General features: G+C 35.6%; 1 protein-coding gene and 1 long non-coding RNA gene across 3 annotated transcripts; both read right to left on the bottom strand.

Moving 5' to 3' along the window:
- Window positions 1–345: 345 nt before the first annotated feature.
- On the bottom strand, window positions 346–7717 carry LOC131157072 (cytochrome c oxidase subunit 5b-2, mitochondrial). 2 transcript variants are annotated; one of them, XM_058110940.1, is made up of 6 exons: window positions 7345–7717; window positions 7063–7154; window positions 6916–6966; window positions 1597–1663; window positions 1333–1412; window positions 346–681 (listed from the first exon to the last, which is right to left on the bottom strand). In XM_058110940.1, the coding sequence occupies exons 1-6, from the start codon at window positions 7493–7495 to the stop codon at window positions 628–630; spliced, it is 495 nt and encodes a 164-aa protein (XP_057966923.1). In that variant the 5' UTR covers window positions 7496–7717; the 3' UTR covers window positions 346–627. The 2 variants fall into 2 exon arrangements, with proteins under 2 accessions (XP_057966923.1, XP_057966922.1); XM_058110939.1 differs by having other exon boundaries at window positions 7063–7157; window positions 7345–7677.
- On the bottom strand, window positions 1675–3826 carry LOC131157073 (uncharacterized). The gene is made up of 3 exons (XR_009137205.1): window positions 2751–3826; window positions 2591–2640; window positions 1675–1838 (listed from the first exon to the last, which is right to left on the bottom strand). It is a non-coding gene; the product is annotated as an uncharacterized LOC131157073 (long non-coding RNA).
- Window positions 7718–13066: the final 5349 nt, after the last annotated feature.

Here is a 13066-nt window from a genome sequence, read left to right as displayed (position 1 = left end):
AACCACAATTGCTAAGAAATTTATCATATTCCATGGTGCCGAAGCTAATAGGGCTTCACCACACAGGATCACCCTCATGGGGCAGAATATCTCCCAAATCCCATGCTTAAAATGTTCAGCTGCTATTCCAAATCCCATGGCTTCGAAGTTTCAAGCTGCACTTGGGCTACAAGAGGATCCTTCTTGATTTCTGCACCTTACGATGGCAAAACTGTATTTATATATAACGAATTAAAAAGGGTAAAAGTCTTCGTAACGACGGTGCAAATCAGGCCACAATATAATAGAGTACACCCAGAATTTGTTTTTCATGAGTTGGCGTCTCCAGAACAGCAAGAGGTCATATGAAAGAATCAAAACTCAGCCATCAATTATTTTGATGATGCATTCAAGAAGAGAAAGAATCCACAGCTCCAACAGATGACCAATACAAGTCATGTAACAAGAAAAGAAAAGAAAGAAAAAAAAAAAATTACCAACCCATTGTTGCCAAGCAATAGCCATGAGAGAAGTTAGGGATCCATCATCAAAAACAAAGGAACAGCAGCTTTTTCGTAAGCTGCTTATCATAATAGAAACTATCTCAACAATCACCAGATTTTACTCTGGTAGGAAAATAAGCTGCAATCAGTGGTGATCATCATGTCCATCTGGATCTCCCCCTGCCCCCACCACTTCCAGCTGTTAAAAAAAAAAAAACGATGCATCATATTTAGCTCTTTCGTTTTTTAAATAATTACTTTTCTTTTTTTTGCTTTTTTTTTTTCCTGATCCTAGTTTGCGTGTGTAGCAGGTCAGACCAAACCATTACTGTGCATAGATGTAGAAAATGTATATCAATCTAATGCCAAATCTAAAGAACAAGACATTACAAGATATTTCCTTCTCCTTCGATCTCATTTTCTTCCAGCATACATAGGTTTTGAATGCATTTCTTAAAAATGAGAAAAAACTGGAGTAATTTAAACCAAAATTCAGCCCTATTGGGTCTTACATAACAGGAACTGCCTTGGAACAAGACCAAAACTTGGAACACATTCACACTCAGATGACAATATAGATTTAAAATTACACGAGACAAATAGACTAGCTGCATAGCAGCTCCATGATTAGATTTGGTTCCAACACAAACCAATGATTTCTATTGGACGCTTTCCCAAACTTGCATTACATGTTCCAGATAGCAAGTTGGGTAAATCATATTGTTATGATTTGATGATGACCTACATCCAAATATTTTAAGAACAAATCTGGGTCTAATTGAACATGCACAGCAACTTCCATATCACGACCTATCAATAAGTGATCAATTCAGGCATAATTCCCACTTACCACAAAGTATTGAGAGCATACTGGGCATTCATGGGGTTTGTCTTTCTCCAGCCAAAACCAGACAACGTCATGTTCATCCTCTTCATATGAAAAAAACAAGCAAACCATGTTAAAAAGTTGCTGGTTCGCAGACTTGACAGAGGGAGGGCTAACGGACAAAATGATGCATTATTTTGGTTGTGTTTTTACTTTTTAGAATCAAGGGGCAATTGAAAGGTAAGTACGTACAAATAAGCAACAAAAAGAGAGAAAAGAGCCACTTACCACCTTCACCTCCAGGACATCCAACTATTCTTTTGTTGTAGACAGATTTAACTACTGCTGGTGATTCCTACAAACAAGACAAGTTTATAAAAAATAAAAAATAAAAAATCTTTAAGAGGTTAAAAAACTAAAAACAACGGTTTCACAAACATTTGGAGCCACCTTCATAAACTTTGTATCCTTGCGTGATAAAATGACATCCCTGTCCATCCACCAGTATACAAAAACATACCACAATAGGTCTAATGCAGACAAAATACAGGAAGTCATCAGACACAATAATGGACTTCATCTTAACAAATAATAGGCTCTGAATATAATGACCAATCAGAAATTCTGAATTTTTATTCAATTTCCAATTAGAAGGCGCCACGAACATGCCCAATTAAAAGATGGCAACATGACAGAACAAATTTAACCCTTTTTTTCCAATCAAAATGGTCATTATGATGCTAGAGTTCGCAGCTCAGCTTTTTTGCACTACTACTCAGAATAAGAAAACTTAGAGAATGCAGAAGGTAGGCAAGGAATGCAGATCAGGCTCCTACAAATACCAGATATCAAGTTTAGTCTATCCTTCTTTCAGTATTCTCCTAGTGAAAATATTTCTACCTTTTAATTTGCAAAGCAAGCTTTTAATAGTCTTAACTCTTATGTTTTAGCAGGATTAAAATGAGCATAAAATCTGATCTCAGATTCTCAAATAAGGTGTCCATGTTCATTTCATAAAATTAGAACGACAATGTGATTTTAAACCATCCTGTTTATGATGCCTTGTCAATTAGGTCATACTTATTTAAGGGCGCGAGGGGAAGAGAGTTGTTCATAGAAAATTTCCTAAACCAATAAATTTGACAAATAACTTGTTAACCCACTGTCATCAGTAAGGAAATATATAGTTGAGGGCACTGGGGATGAGAAGATGAGAGGAGAAATTTGAACATGAAAGCAAGTAACTATCAAAACAACACTGTTCAGAAACCTACAAACTCACTTTTTCTTCCATCAAATGGGTTTCCATATATGAGCTTCAAAAGTAGGAAACTGGAGCAGTCAAAAGAGAGAGTTTTAGGAAAATACATAAGTATTCATCATCCCTATACATGAACATTTTTGGAAAAATAGGGAATAGGTACTCGTTAGCAATTCAAAACCTGTGGGGAAAATCCCAATCCTGCATTTGCAAGAAAAAATAACGGTAAAAGCGAGACTGAGGTATCAACTTGAAGGCGGCAATCTCCAGTTTTATTCCAAATACTCTTCCCTGCCACCCACATGGAGCATTATAGTAGGGTGCTAATCAAGCTACAACATATTGCTCTCTCAAGGCTTTTCAGTTAAGGAAAATTTAAGATCTGCAGCAGCCAAGTTGACAACTTGCTTCAAAATCAAATCACTTGGAAATTAAAGATTTCAACCTATAAAAAATATAAATACACTCCAGAATACAGAATATCTGATTACTAGGGTTGGTCTTCCACGCGACCTGGTATGTTGAGAGGAGGAGATGAAAGAAAGAGAACATAAGATGAATAAAAAAGAATAAAAGGGAGGGTAATGCGAGCCTGCAAGCCCCTTGAACACCAACTCACCCCCCACCCACACACACAAAAGAGCTTAATAGAGAAAGAGAGAGAACAGAATGGCAAAAAAAGGGCATCTGAGATGGACAAAAAGCAAGGTTTTTTTTCACCCAGTTTGAATTTTGAAATAGTATTTATTACTCAATTCCCTTAAGGTTTTCCATGAGGTGGAGCTCACAAAGACCTCCAAGCACATGGAAGCATTCCCAAACTAATCCTAGCCAACTAATAAATTTCCAGCCACAAATCTAATCCTAAAACCCAAAAATCAAAAATTAAAAATGCAGAAAAATAAAAATCAAATATAACTCATAGTAGTGAAATTATTACCGAGTCCATCAGTATGATAAATCAAAAGTATGATAATATAAGGGGAAAAATTAAATTTTTGATTTAAAATTCTCATACCTAGAAATGGTCCATGATCGCATAAATTGGCGGAAAAAGATTCATATAACCAACCCCACTTAGTGGGACTAAGGCTTGGTTTTGTTGTTGTTATACCTAGAAAGAGCTACAATTGTCAAAATAAATAAAGGCACTTTAAACCATCTTGTTTCTGATGCCTTGTCAATTAGGTCAATGTTATTTAAGGGCTTAAGGGAATTGGAGAGTTGTTTATAGGAAAATTCCTAAACCAACACTAAATTAACCCACTAAACAACCACCCCACCCCCCCCCCCCCCCCCCCCCCCCCCGGGTTCCCCCCATCACCAGGTGGGAAGAGAGTGCAGTAGAGGGCACTGGGGATGAAGACACAAGGAGAAATTTGGAGATGAAAGCAGCAATCAAAACAAAAAATGTTTAAAAACCTACAAATTCACTTTTCTTTCATCAAAAGGATTTAAATAAATGGCTTGCAAAAGTAGGAAGCCAGAGCAGTTAAAAGGGAAAGAATTTCTAAGTTGAGTATTTGTCACCCTCGCCCTCATACATGAACATCTTCAGAAAAATAGGCAATATGGAAGATTCAATACATGGAGAAAACAGTCAATTCTGATCTTGCAAGGAAAATTGGTTACAGAAGCAAGAATAAGTTATCTACTGGAAGGAGCAAACTTCAATTTTCTTTTAAACACTTCTGCCCACACCCCAGCAGAGCATTGGGGTAGGGTACTAACCAAGCTACAACATGTTGCTTCAGCAGGGCCTTCAGTTAGGAACATTTAGGTGCTGCAGCAGCCAAGTTGACAACTTATTGCCTCAAAATCAAACCACTTGGAAGTTAAGATTTCAATTTTGATACATAAAAATCAAAATACACCCCATAATACAAAATATATTATTACTAGGGTCAACCCCAGGAAAAAATGGACAGGGAACAAGAAAAACATACTTAAAAAATTCATATAAAGTGGTGCAACCATGGTGGATAAGAGGAAGACAAGAAAGAGAGAGAAGATAAGAGCATGCGAAAAATAACAAAAGAAAGGAGAATTCTAGGCTGCTTCCAAGCCCCCTGAACATGGGGAAAAAAATAGAAACCAATAGAGATAGCATGAGACACAATAGAATATTAAAATGTGTGAGAGAAATAAAGGCATCTGAGATGGATAAAAGCAAAGCTTTTTCACTCAATTTGAATTTTGAAATATCATTTGTTTCTCAATTCCCTTTTTTTTCACAAGGTGGGCTATTTATGGGCATCAGAAAGTCATACAACCATGTAGAAGTTCCCAAACTAATCCTAGCCAACTAAAAGGTTATCAGGATCATAAATCTAATCCTAATACCAAAAACTTCAAAAACAAAAAATCAAGAAATTTTTTCTTTTTTAAAAAAAACAACTCATAGCAATAAATCATAAATGAATCCATCAAAAGTATGTTATATCAGAGGTGTAATAATCAGAAAAAGAACAAAAAAAAATTCGTTTAAATTATTGTGTCTCTACTGAGAAAGGTCTACAGTCATCAATGAGCCACCTTCTATGGTTTCATGTAATAGTGCACCTTCCCCCTTCCAAAAAAAGGTAATGAAGAAGACACTTACCTCTTTCTTATTGAAAAACAAGGTGCATTTCATTATTCCTCAGAATGAATGATTTGATTGTGTTTTAAATGGCATTTAACTATAGAATCATCAATATTTTAAAAGGAGAAAAGCTGTAACGCATTTCGACCTTCATGAGGTGAAACATAAAAGCATCAAGGTGTTAAGATGGAAGTCATTTGGGAACTTCATTTTTCATACATAAATTACATATATATTGAAAAAATTAGGAAAATAAAAATAAAACTTTGGAAAAAAATTAAATATGATTTTTAAACTATTTTTTGCTTATTATAAGCATGAAAACATAAAATCATTGAAAAAAACAATACCAAAAGATTGTTCTAACATTACAAAATTCAAAATGCGTTCATGATTCAGGATGAATTTTTATTGTTTTGGAAATGTTTAGGTTTAAAAGTTCTAGAAATTCTCTCAGAATAAAGCATTCCATAGTCCTTTCATAAATACATATGGTCAAATTTCTCTAGCCTAGTTTCAAACCTAATTTGCACCATTTGCACAAATGTACAATCCTTATTGCATTATGGATTCACCTTTCAAGAGTTTAGTGCTTTAAACTATATCTAAGGGCATTTTAGACAAGCCTCTTCTTGACTAGAGCCTCAATTGTTCCTTTTAAAACATGGAAATCATTAATCATGAATATATGATCACTTTAGGACACTTGAATTAACACAAATTAAAAGGTTTATCATCATATTTAGATTAAAAATCAGAATACAAACAGTCCCAAAAAATTTCAAATTAAGTAGCACATTAACAAATCCCTCCAATTTTCAGCACATCAGCAAGCCACATTCCTAAAATCAAACAAAAAGCAGAACACCATAAAGAAGCCTCCAAAACCAAATCTGATGCCATCACCCTTCCCTTAAAAAGTCTAGAATCATGCTCCAACCATATATGCCGCCAAACAGCAAAAGAAGCAACCTCCCAAGCATTCTGGCTTCTTCATTATTTGAGATGGCCATCATTTTCTCATGAGGGTCCACATTGTAGCGCAGTTCTATGCTTGGAATCATATTTAAATAGAATTCAATTCGATCCAGCTCAATTGAATTCAATTCAATTCATGCATACATCCAAGAATGTTACTTGGAGTGGGTGGAATTATGAGTGAATGCAAACGGAACCTTATTGCCTCATTTTTTCTATTTTATTCCTTATTTAAAGAAACATTTAAATGGGAATTCATAAATTGGGGAGAGTAATGGTATTTTATTCTAAATTATCATAGATTCTCACCAAATCCGACCATTTTACTCCATTTTGTGACACTCACAAAATGTACCTATTTTCAGAATTGTGATTCTAGCTTCTCTGCATTCCAAGTATCGGATTTAACCAAAAATGAGAATTACAAATGATGTAATTTACAAACCTTTCCATTCCATGCAATGCCCTAAAGTCAAATAATACGTAAATCAGAAGCAGCCTGGGGCACCCATTCAATTTCCAGAGACAGTTTAATGTACCCTGATCAAGAAACTCATCGATACCAACAGGGACATCAAAACATGCAAAAAATTATCAAATAAAAATAATCGTCCACTGCTGCAGTGAGAATTATTTCCTTTTATATTCTACACAATGAATCAATTACATCTTCACATTTTGCAAGTTCATCATTACTCGTGATAATAACATAAAGCATAAAAAAGATAATAACATTAACAATTAAAATATACAATAAACCATGAAAAATATAGTTTGTGCTAACCTTTGTACCAAATGGGCCAGCTGGATAGTTAATATCAAGAATATTCCTTCCCTACAGAAACAAACCAACCAAAATCTGAATCACTTCGCAGTCACAAACTCAAATTTTAAAATCCAGAAAAATCATGACATCTTAAAAGAAAATCACTTCAAGCTCAGCTTCGAGTTCTTCACGCTCGTGACCAGTTGCTATTGGCATTACATCTTCAATCCTCTTCTTCTCCTTTGACACAGCACTATCTGCTAAAATTCCAAACATCCTCAACCAAAACATTTTCCAACTACGCAATACAGGACTCAATAAGAGAGCAAACGACCGAACGAATTCGAAGCTACCATACCCAACGCGTAACAATATGAAACCGCAAAAAGAATTCAAAAGATCCGACAAAGATTTAGGGTTTTAAAGGTCTGAGATCCAAGACAGTACCGGAATCTGAAGAAAAGTAGCGAGAGAAGCAAGAAGGTGCTCGGCGGAGCGGCGACGGCGAGACGGCGGAGCCGGAGACGAAGCGGGACGGTTTGGGAAGAGATCGGCGGGGAGCTAGGGTTTGGAGGTGCGAAGAGAGTCTTCTCCACATGGTTTGGTCGATTAGGGGATGGTATGATCTCAGGTCTGCCCCCTCTCCTGCGTTTTGGAGATCAGAGAGCTTTCTCTCTCTACAATTCTCTGCTTTCTCTCTCTAGAAATTTCTTCAGTAAAATGCTGGGAGAAATAGAAATGGAGTGTGGCTACTCAGGAGTAGGAAGGGTAGGGTGGCGAGGCGTAGGGGCAGTATGGCCTGCGGGGTTGACCTGTACGTGCAAAAAGTTTTCGCACGTGTCAAATATAGGAAATAAAAGGATAGAAATTTTTTTTGAAACTTCAATTGGAGTTTACTTCAGTATCATTGAGAAGATTCCAAATGAATAATTAATTGTGATGTGCTTGATTAAAAACAAGTCGTGTAGAAATTAAAGACTACTAAAAAAAATGAGAATTGAAAATTTTCACATGATAATTTTAAAATAAGCAACGTTTGATAAAAAGTGAATTTACTTGTAAGAAAGTATACTTTCTCTCATTTATTGAAATATTTCCCGCCCAAAAAGAGCAGAAGAGGGCATTAATAGATATTTATACAGAAAGTTCAAAAGGAGGTGATAAATAGAAGGTCTTTTATGTTGAATTTTTTAGTGTGATCTCTGATTTTGATATTGACAAATCACAAGTTACTAATGTGTGTACCTAAGTACTTGAACAGGTAAATCATTAAGAACACACACATAAAAGTGTTGTAGTTGCCAAAAAGACCTTAACGAGCATATACTCCTGGCATAATTCATGGGAATCTAAAGAGCAAAAAAAAAAAAAAAAAAAGATCTTCATTATATTGCTTTTAGTTTTTAATTTGATCTATAATATATTTGCATGACTTGCATGATAAATTGCATAAGCTCAAAAAGACCATAGAATGACTATAGGAATCCCTCAAGTAATTAGGTTAATAACTCACATTAATAGGGATTTAACTTGGGTCTTTATTTGGGCCAAATATGGTTTGTGGACAAATTTAGTCAACCAAACCTTAGCGGTGTAAAATGCCTTAGTCGACTGAACTGGGTGAAAGTCAACATTTTGACTTCGCTCGGTCAATTGTATCTTTTTGAACGTATCTTCCTCAGTCAACTGAACTCACACGTGTCTGACCCCCAACAACTTAGTCGACTGAACTTTTAATTCATTTGTGATTGAGTCAATCGAACCATATAAATAGCATATCAAATTTCAGATGTAGAGACCTGAACCAGGAAAATAAGGAAATTAAATAAGAAAAGGAAAACAGGAATTTCAGCAGGCTTTATTGACGAACTTCATGTTCTCGTTGACAAAGGCCTTTCTGAGGTTCGTTGTCGAAATTTAGAATTTTGAAAAATATCAGGCTTAGGATTCGTCGACGAGGTCCTTCTTTCATCGACAAACGACCTTATGTCGTATGTCAACGAAGGCGTCATTTCATTGATGAATTTGACCAGGTCAAGGGGTTTATATATAGATTTTCAATTGGTTCATGGTTAAGAAATCAAAATATCTCTCCCTCTCTCTCTAGAACATGCGCCCACACTCTCTTTATCTTCGATCCTTCGTCGTTCGTTGCCCGTTTCAACAATCGGAAATTGCCATGAGGATCAGGGAGCAAATTTCTACAAATCTAACAGAGTGGATTCTTGATTTCGAGAAAAGCTAGGGTTCGATTATCAAGTGTCTCGGGTGTTTTTTAGGAAATAGGTAAGGAGATTATATTATGTCTATTGGAATTTGTGTATTTCCAAAAGGGGGGTGAATTGGGTATTTAAAATTTTCTTCCTAAGTCAATTCAAATTCCAGAAGAAGTATAACACAAGCCTAGAGCCTTTCTATACAATCATGAACTTAATCAAGAATTAAACGCAAACATTTAAGTGCTGAAATTTAAACTGTAGAAATTAAAAGGAGGCACAAGAAATGTTATCGGGTTTTGGCCAATACTGCTGCGTCCCCGCCTCAAGCTCACAAGTAAGATGATTTCACTAAAGCTCACTTAACGGGTGGAGAGGCATCTAATACAACACCTTAATAGGATGGTGCACCTAACTTTCCTAACCGGGTCAAAGCCAATCCGAGACTTTTCACAGGACAAGTCTCCCTCTTGAGGCCCATGCCTAGAATACAACAAATAATTAAATTTGTGTATTGATAATTAAATTTGTGTACAAACAAATATGTTTCTTACACTAAGCAGATATGTACTATTATGCTCAATCAATTTATGCACTCACATATGATAGGATATTAAGTTCAAGTGAGATTTTGTTAATCGATGTGTTAACCCTCAACAATGTGTATGTCAACGTGTGTATGTGAGAGTAAAACTTTTGATTTCAAGATGATGTGCTTGTAATGTGAATAATCAAAAGGTCTCTATAACCCTTAAACAAATATCACAATAATATTTTTCAAATGTAAAGCACAATAGATAATAGGGTTAAGCTTGCTAAAAATTTTTTTGTCAAAGGAAAAAACAAGCTTATGAATCTTGCAAAGAGGATGCAAAATCTTAAGCCAAGTAAAAGTTTTTCCCAATATAATATTTATGAGTGAAATATTATGGGAAAAACCTTAAGCAACTCTCCAAAAAATCAATACACAATCAAATAAAATGAGGGAGAGTTAAAACTCGTAAGGTGAATATGAAACACTAATCTCTCTTAAAATAAAAGGCTAGATGAGTATGTAGAAGAGATTTTGGCAATAAGTATGAAAAATATGGAAGTAGGAAAGATTTTGCCCAATAAAGTTTTCAGAGAATTTTGGCTATTCAAAAACCCTAATTGTGTCTTAATTTTGCAAATGAGGAGGTATTTATAGAGTTGGAAAGAATTATAGTCGTTGGGAACATGCTGGGTAATTTGGAAAAAGTTAAGTGAGTTTAATTAAAAATAACCCAGTTTAACCTTGGTAAAAATTGAGCAACTCGAGAGGTTCGGTCGACCATTTTTAAGGTTTGGTCGACCGGATTATTCAGTTCGGTCGACCAGGGTGTTTTGAATTGAGGTGATGTTCGACCAAACTTGAGGCGATTTTTGAACCTCTGAGGTTCAGTCGACCAGGCTAAGTTTGGTTGACCGAATTTGGATGTTCAGTTGACCGGGCCATTTTTCTACTTCAAGTTCGGTCGATCGGGTCATCTTTCTACTTCAAGTTCGGTCAGTCAAGGCGTTGGGATTTTCCCACATGCCAATTCGGTCGACCAGGGCGTTAATGTACATTTTAAGGATGGTCGACCAAATAGTCAAACCCTTTGACCCTGGAAAGGTTCGGTCGACCGAAGTTGTTTTATATATTAGGGTTCGGTTGACCAAACACACTAACTTTGTGCATTCAAATTCTAACTCTCTTTTAAAGACACCCATGTTCCCATATTTGTTACTTCTAAATTATAGGGAGCTTTTTCATGCAATAATTTGGGACCTATGGTCATTCTAAGGTCTTTAAGCATTTTAATTAGTCCCAAAAATCCGGCGTCGGTCAACCGTCCATCTATGGTCTTGAGCTTATAATTCCTACATGCATGATATGCATTAATTATTGTAGACCTTTCATTATAATTATAGACCCAAATGATAAATATAAAAATACAACTTAAAATAGACAAAGGGTTTATGCTCTGCTCCTTGGGAATTCCATGGATTGCCCCAAAAGATGTGCTCGTTTGAGTGCTTTTTAGCTTCCATTTCTCATTTGTCATCTGTACTTTAGAAAGGTATATCTGTTCATACACTAAGCACACAAATGAGATATTGTGGTTTGTCATAATCAAAACAAGAGACGGACTTAAAAAAGTCAACAATGTCAGTTATGTTTATGAGTTCTAACGATATGAAATGTTAAAACAAAATTTAGATAAACAGTTACGACTTTTCTAGGATTTTGAGTCTAGGGTTCAATTAACTGACTTTATTTTCAAAATCAATCGTTTAAATTTAAGTATGATATTTTTAAAATATAGTATAGTTCTTTCTGAACGTTTTTACCAATTGGAAGATTGTTATTTCAAACCATAGACTTGTTTTAAAACCAACCAAAGATGGTAGGGTTGATTATCTCCATTTTTCCCGCATTTAGCTATATATTTATATTTAGTAAAATAACAACCTAAAGATATTCATACCCTAGTTTTAGCAGCAGTATTTATGTTCTCAAGTAGATGAGTTATGTATGAATTACTAGATAAAAACTTGTGTGGCATGAGTATATTTTTAATTGGCATTAAATGAGCAGGTTTTTTGTAATACTGAACTGTAATGGCTATAAGCCGAGATGAGAGATATGATGGCTATATGCCAAGAGATGAGATAAGAGGTGATGGCTGAATGCCGAGTTTATGTAATGCCAATTTTTACCGAGCTAGTTATAAGAGATATGATATGCCGGTTTTTACCGAGTTAGGATCTAGTAGATATGTTCACAGAAGTATGTACAAATTATATTATATTATAGTTTTATGAAATGAATGATGGTTACAGTTTTATATGATGTAAATTGTCATATATGATAATAGAGCCTTGTTATGATAATCTCATGGTTAGAGTACTGTATCGTAGCTATATGTATATACGGGTGCAACCACACGACTCAGATAGAGTGTGGATGGAAAAGCGACTGGTGGCTTGGTTAAAGTACTCCCTAAAGAAGTGATTATAAGACCCCATCCGACAAAGTATTCTAGATGACTCAACCTTCGAGCGACCTTTGGGCATGGAGAGAGTAGGCACCATCGTACTACTTTATGTTTGACTTAGCATTAGTCGGCTGGCTATTTTCTAGGTCCATCCTTCGGGCCGCATAACCTGTCATAGGGGGAAGCATATCGCACATGTATGTGATGGTGTGACGAAGCTAGTCCTACAGACCATGTTGTATCTTCTAGGCATATATGGACATATTTACTATAGAAAGGGCTATATTGAGCCAGCAATATGTATTTTCAGATTTACAGAGCAACAGTACTGATTTTAAAATGTCAATTAAATGTATTTAAATGTTAGCAGTATATGTATACACAAAATCTCAAGCTAACCACACATTGATAATAATATAATTAGTCTTACTAAGAGGTGTCTCACCCTAGCATACAAATGTTGTTCCAGGTTCTCCTAGGGATCAAGCCTAGCGAGTTGCTAGGCAGAGTTGGTATGTAGACAGTCCTTGTTAGAGATGGTGAGATATTAAAGAGTGTCTATCTCTTTTGGGGATTGTATATATAGCAGATTATGTTTATGTATATATGGATGTATATGAGAAACAGTTAGAAACTTTGGTAAGTTTTATTAAAAGATGTATGTATTTCGTTGTGTATGTTTATACAGTTTAGCATGGAACACCTGATTTTCCCTTGTTTGGGCGCGTTGTATATGTATGGTGTTAGAGAGAAGTATGTATGTATGTTTAGTGGCATTCCAGGTCCACCTAGAGGGTCGGGGCGCTACAGTTGGTATCAAAACTAACCAAGTTGTTAGGTCTTGTAGACTTGGATAGACGAGGTTAAGAGATCTTACCAGAGTATAGGAGTTAGAGTACAATAAGGATAGGAATGGGTATGGTAGGACTTTCGGGTTTAGCTTCGTAAGCC

Source organism: Malania oleifera, chromosome 6 (genome assembly GCF_029873635.1).
Source record: "Malania oleifera isolate guangnan ecotype guangnan chromosome 6, ASM2987363v1, whole genome shotgun sequence".
Taxonomy (NCBI): Eukaryota; Viridiplantae; Streptophyta; class Magnoliopsida; order Santalales; family Ximeniaceae; genus Malania; species Malania oleifera.
The sequence above is the reverse complement of the archived record's forward strand: the minus strand, read 5'-3'. Positions and strand labels throughout refer to the sequence as shown.

Coding starts and splice junctions, on each gene's coding strand:
- LOC131157072 (XM_058110939.1), bottom strand. CDS start 7,495: ATGTGGAGAAGACTCTCTTCGCACCTCCAAACCCTAGCTCCCCGCCGA. Junction 7,158..7,344: donor CTACTTTTCTTCAGATTCCG/GTACTGTCTTGG, acceptor TTGGAATTTTAG/CAGATAGTGCTGTGTCAAAG. Junction 1,664..6,915: donor CTGGCCCATTTGGTACAAAG/GTTAGCACAAAC, acceptor TCTTGTTTGTAG/GAATCACCAGCAGTAGTTAA.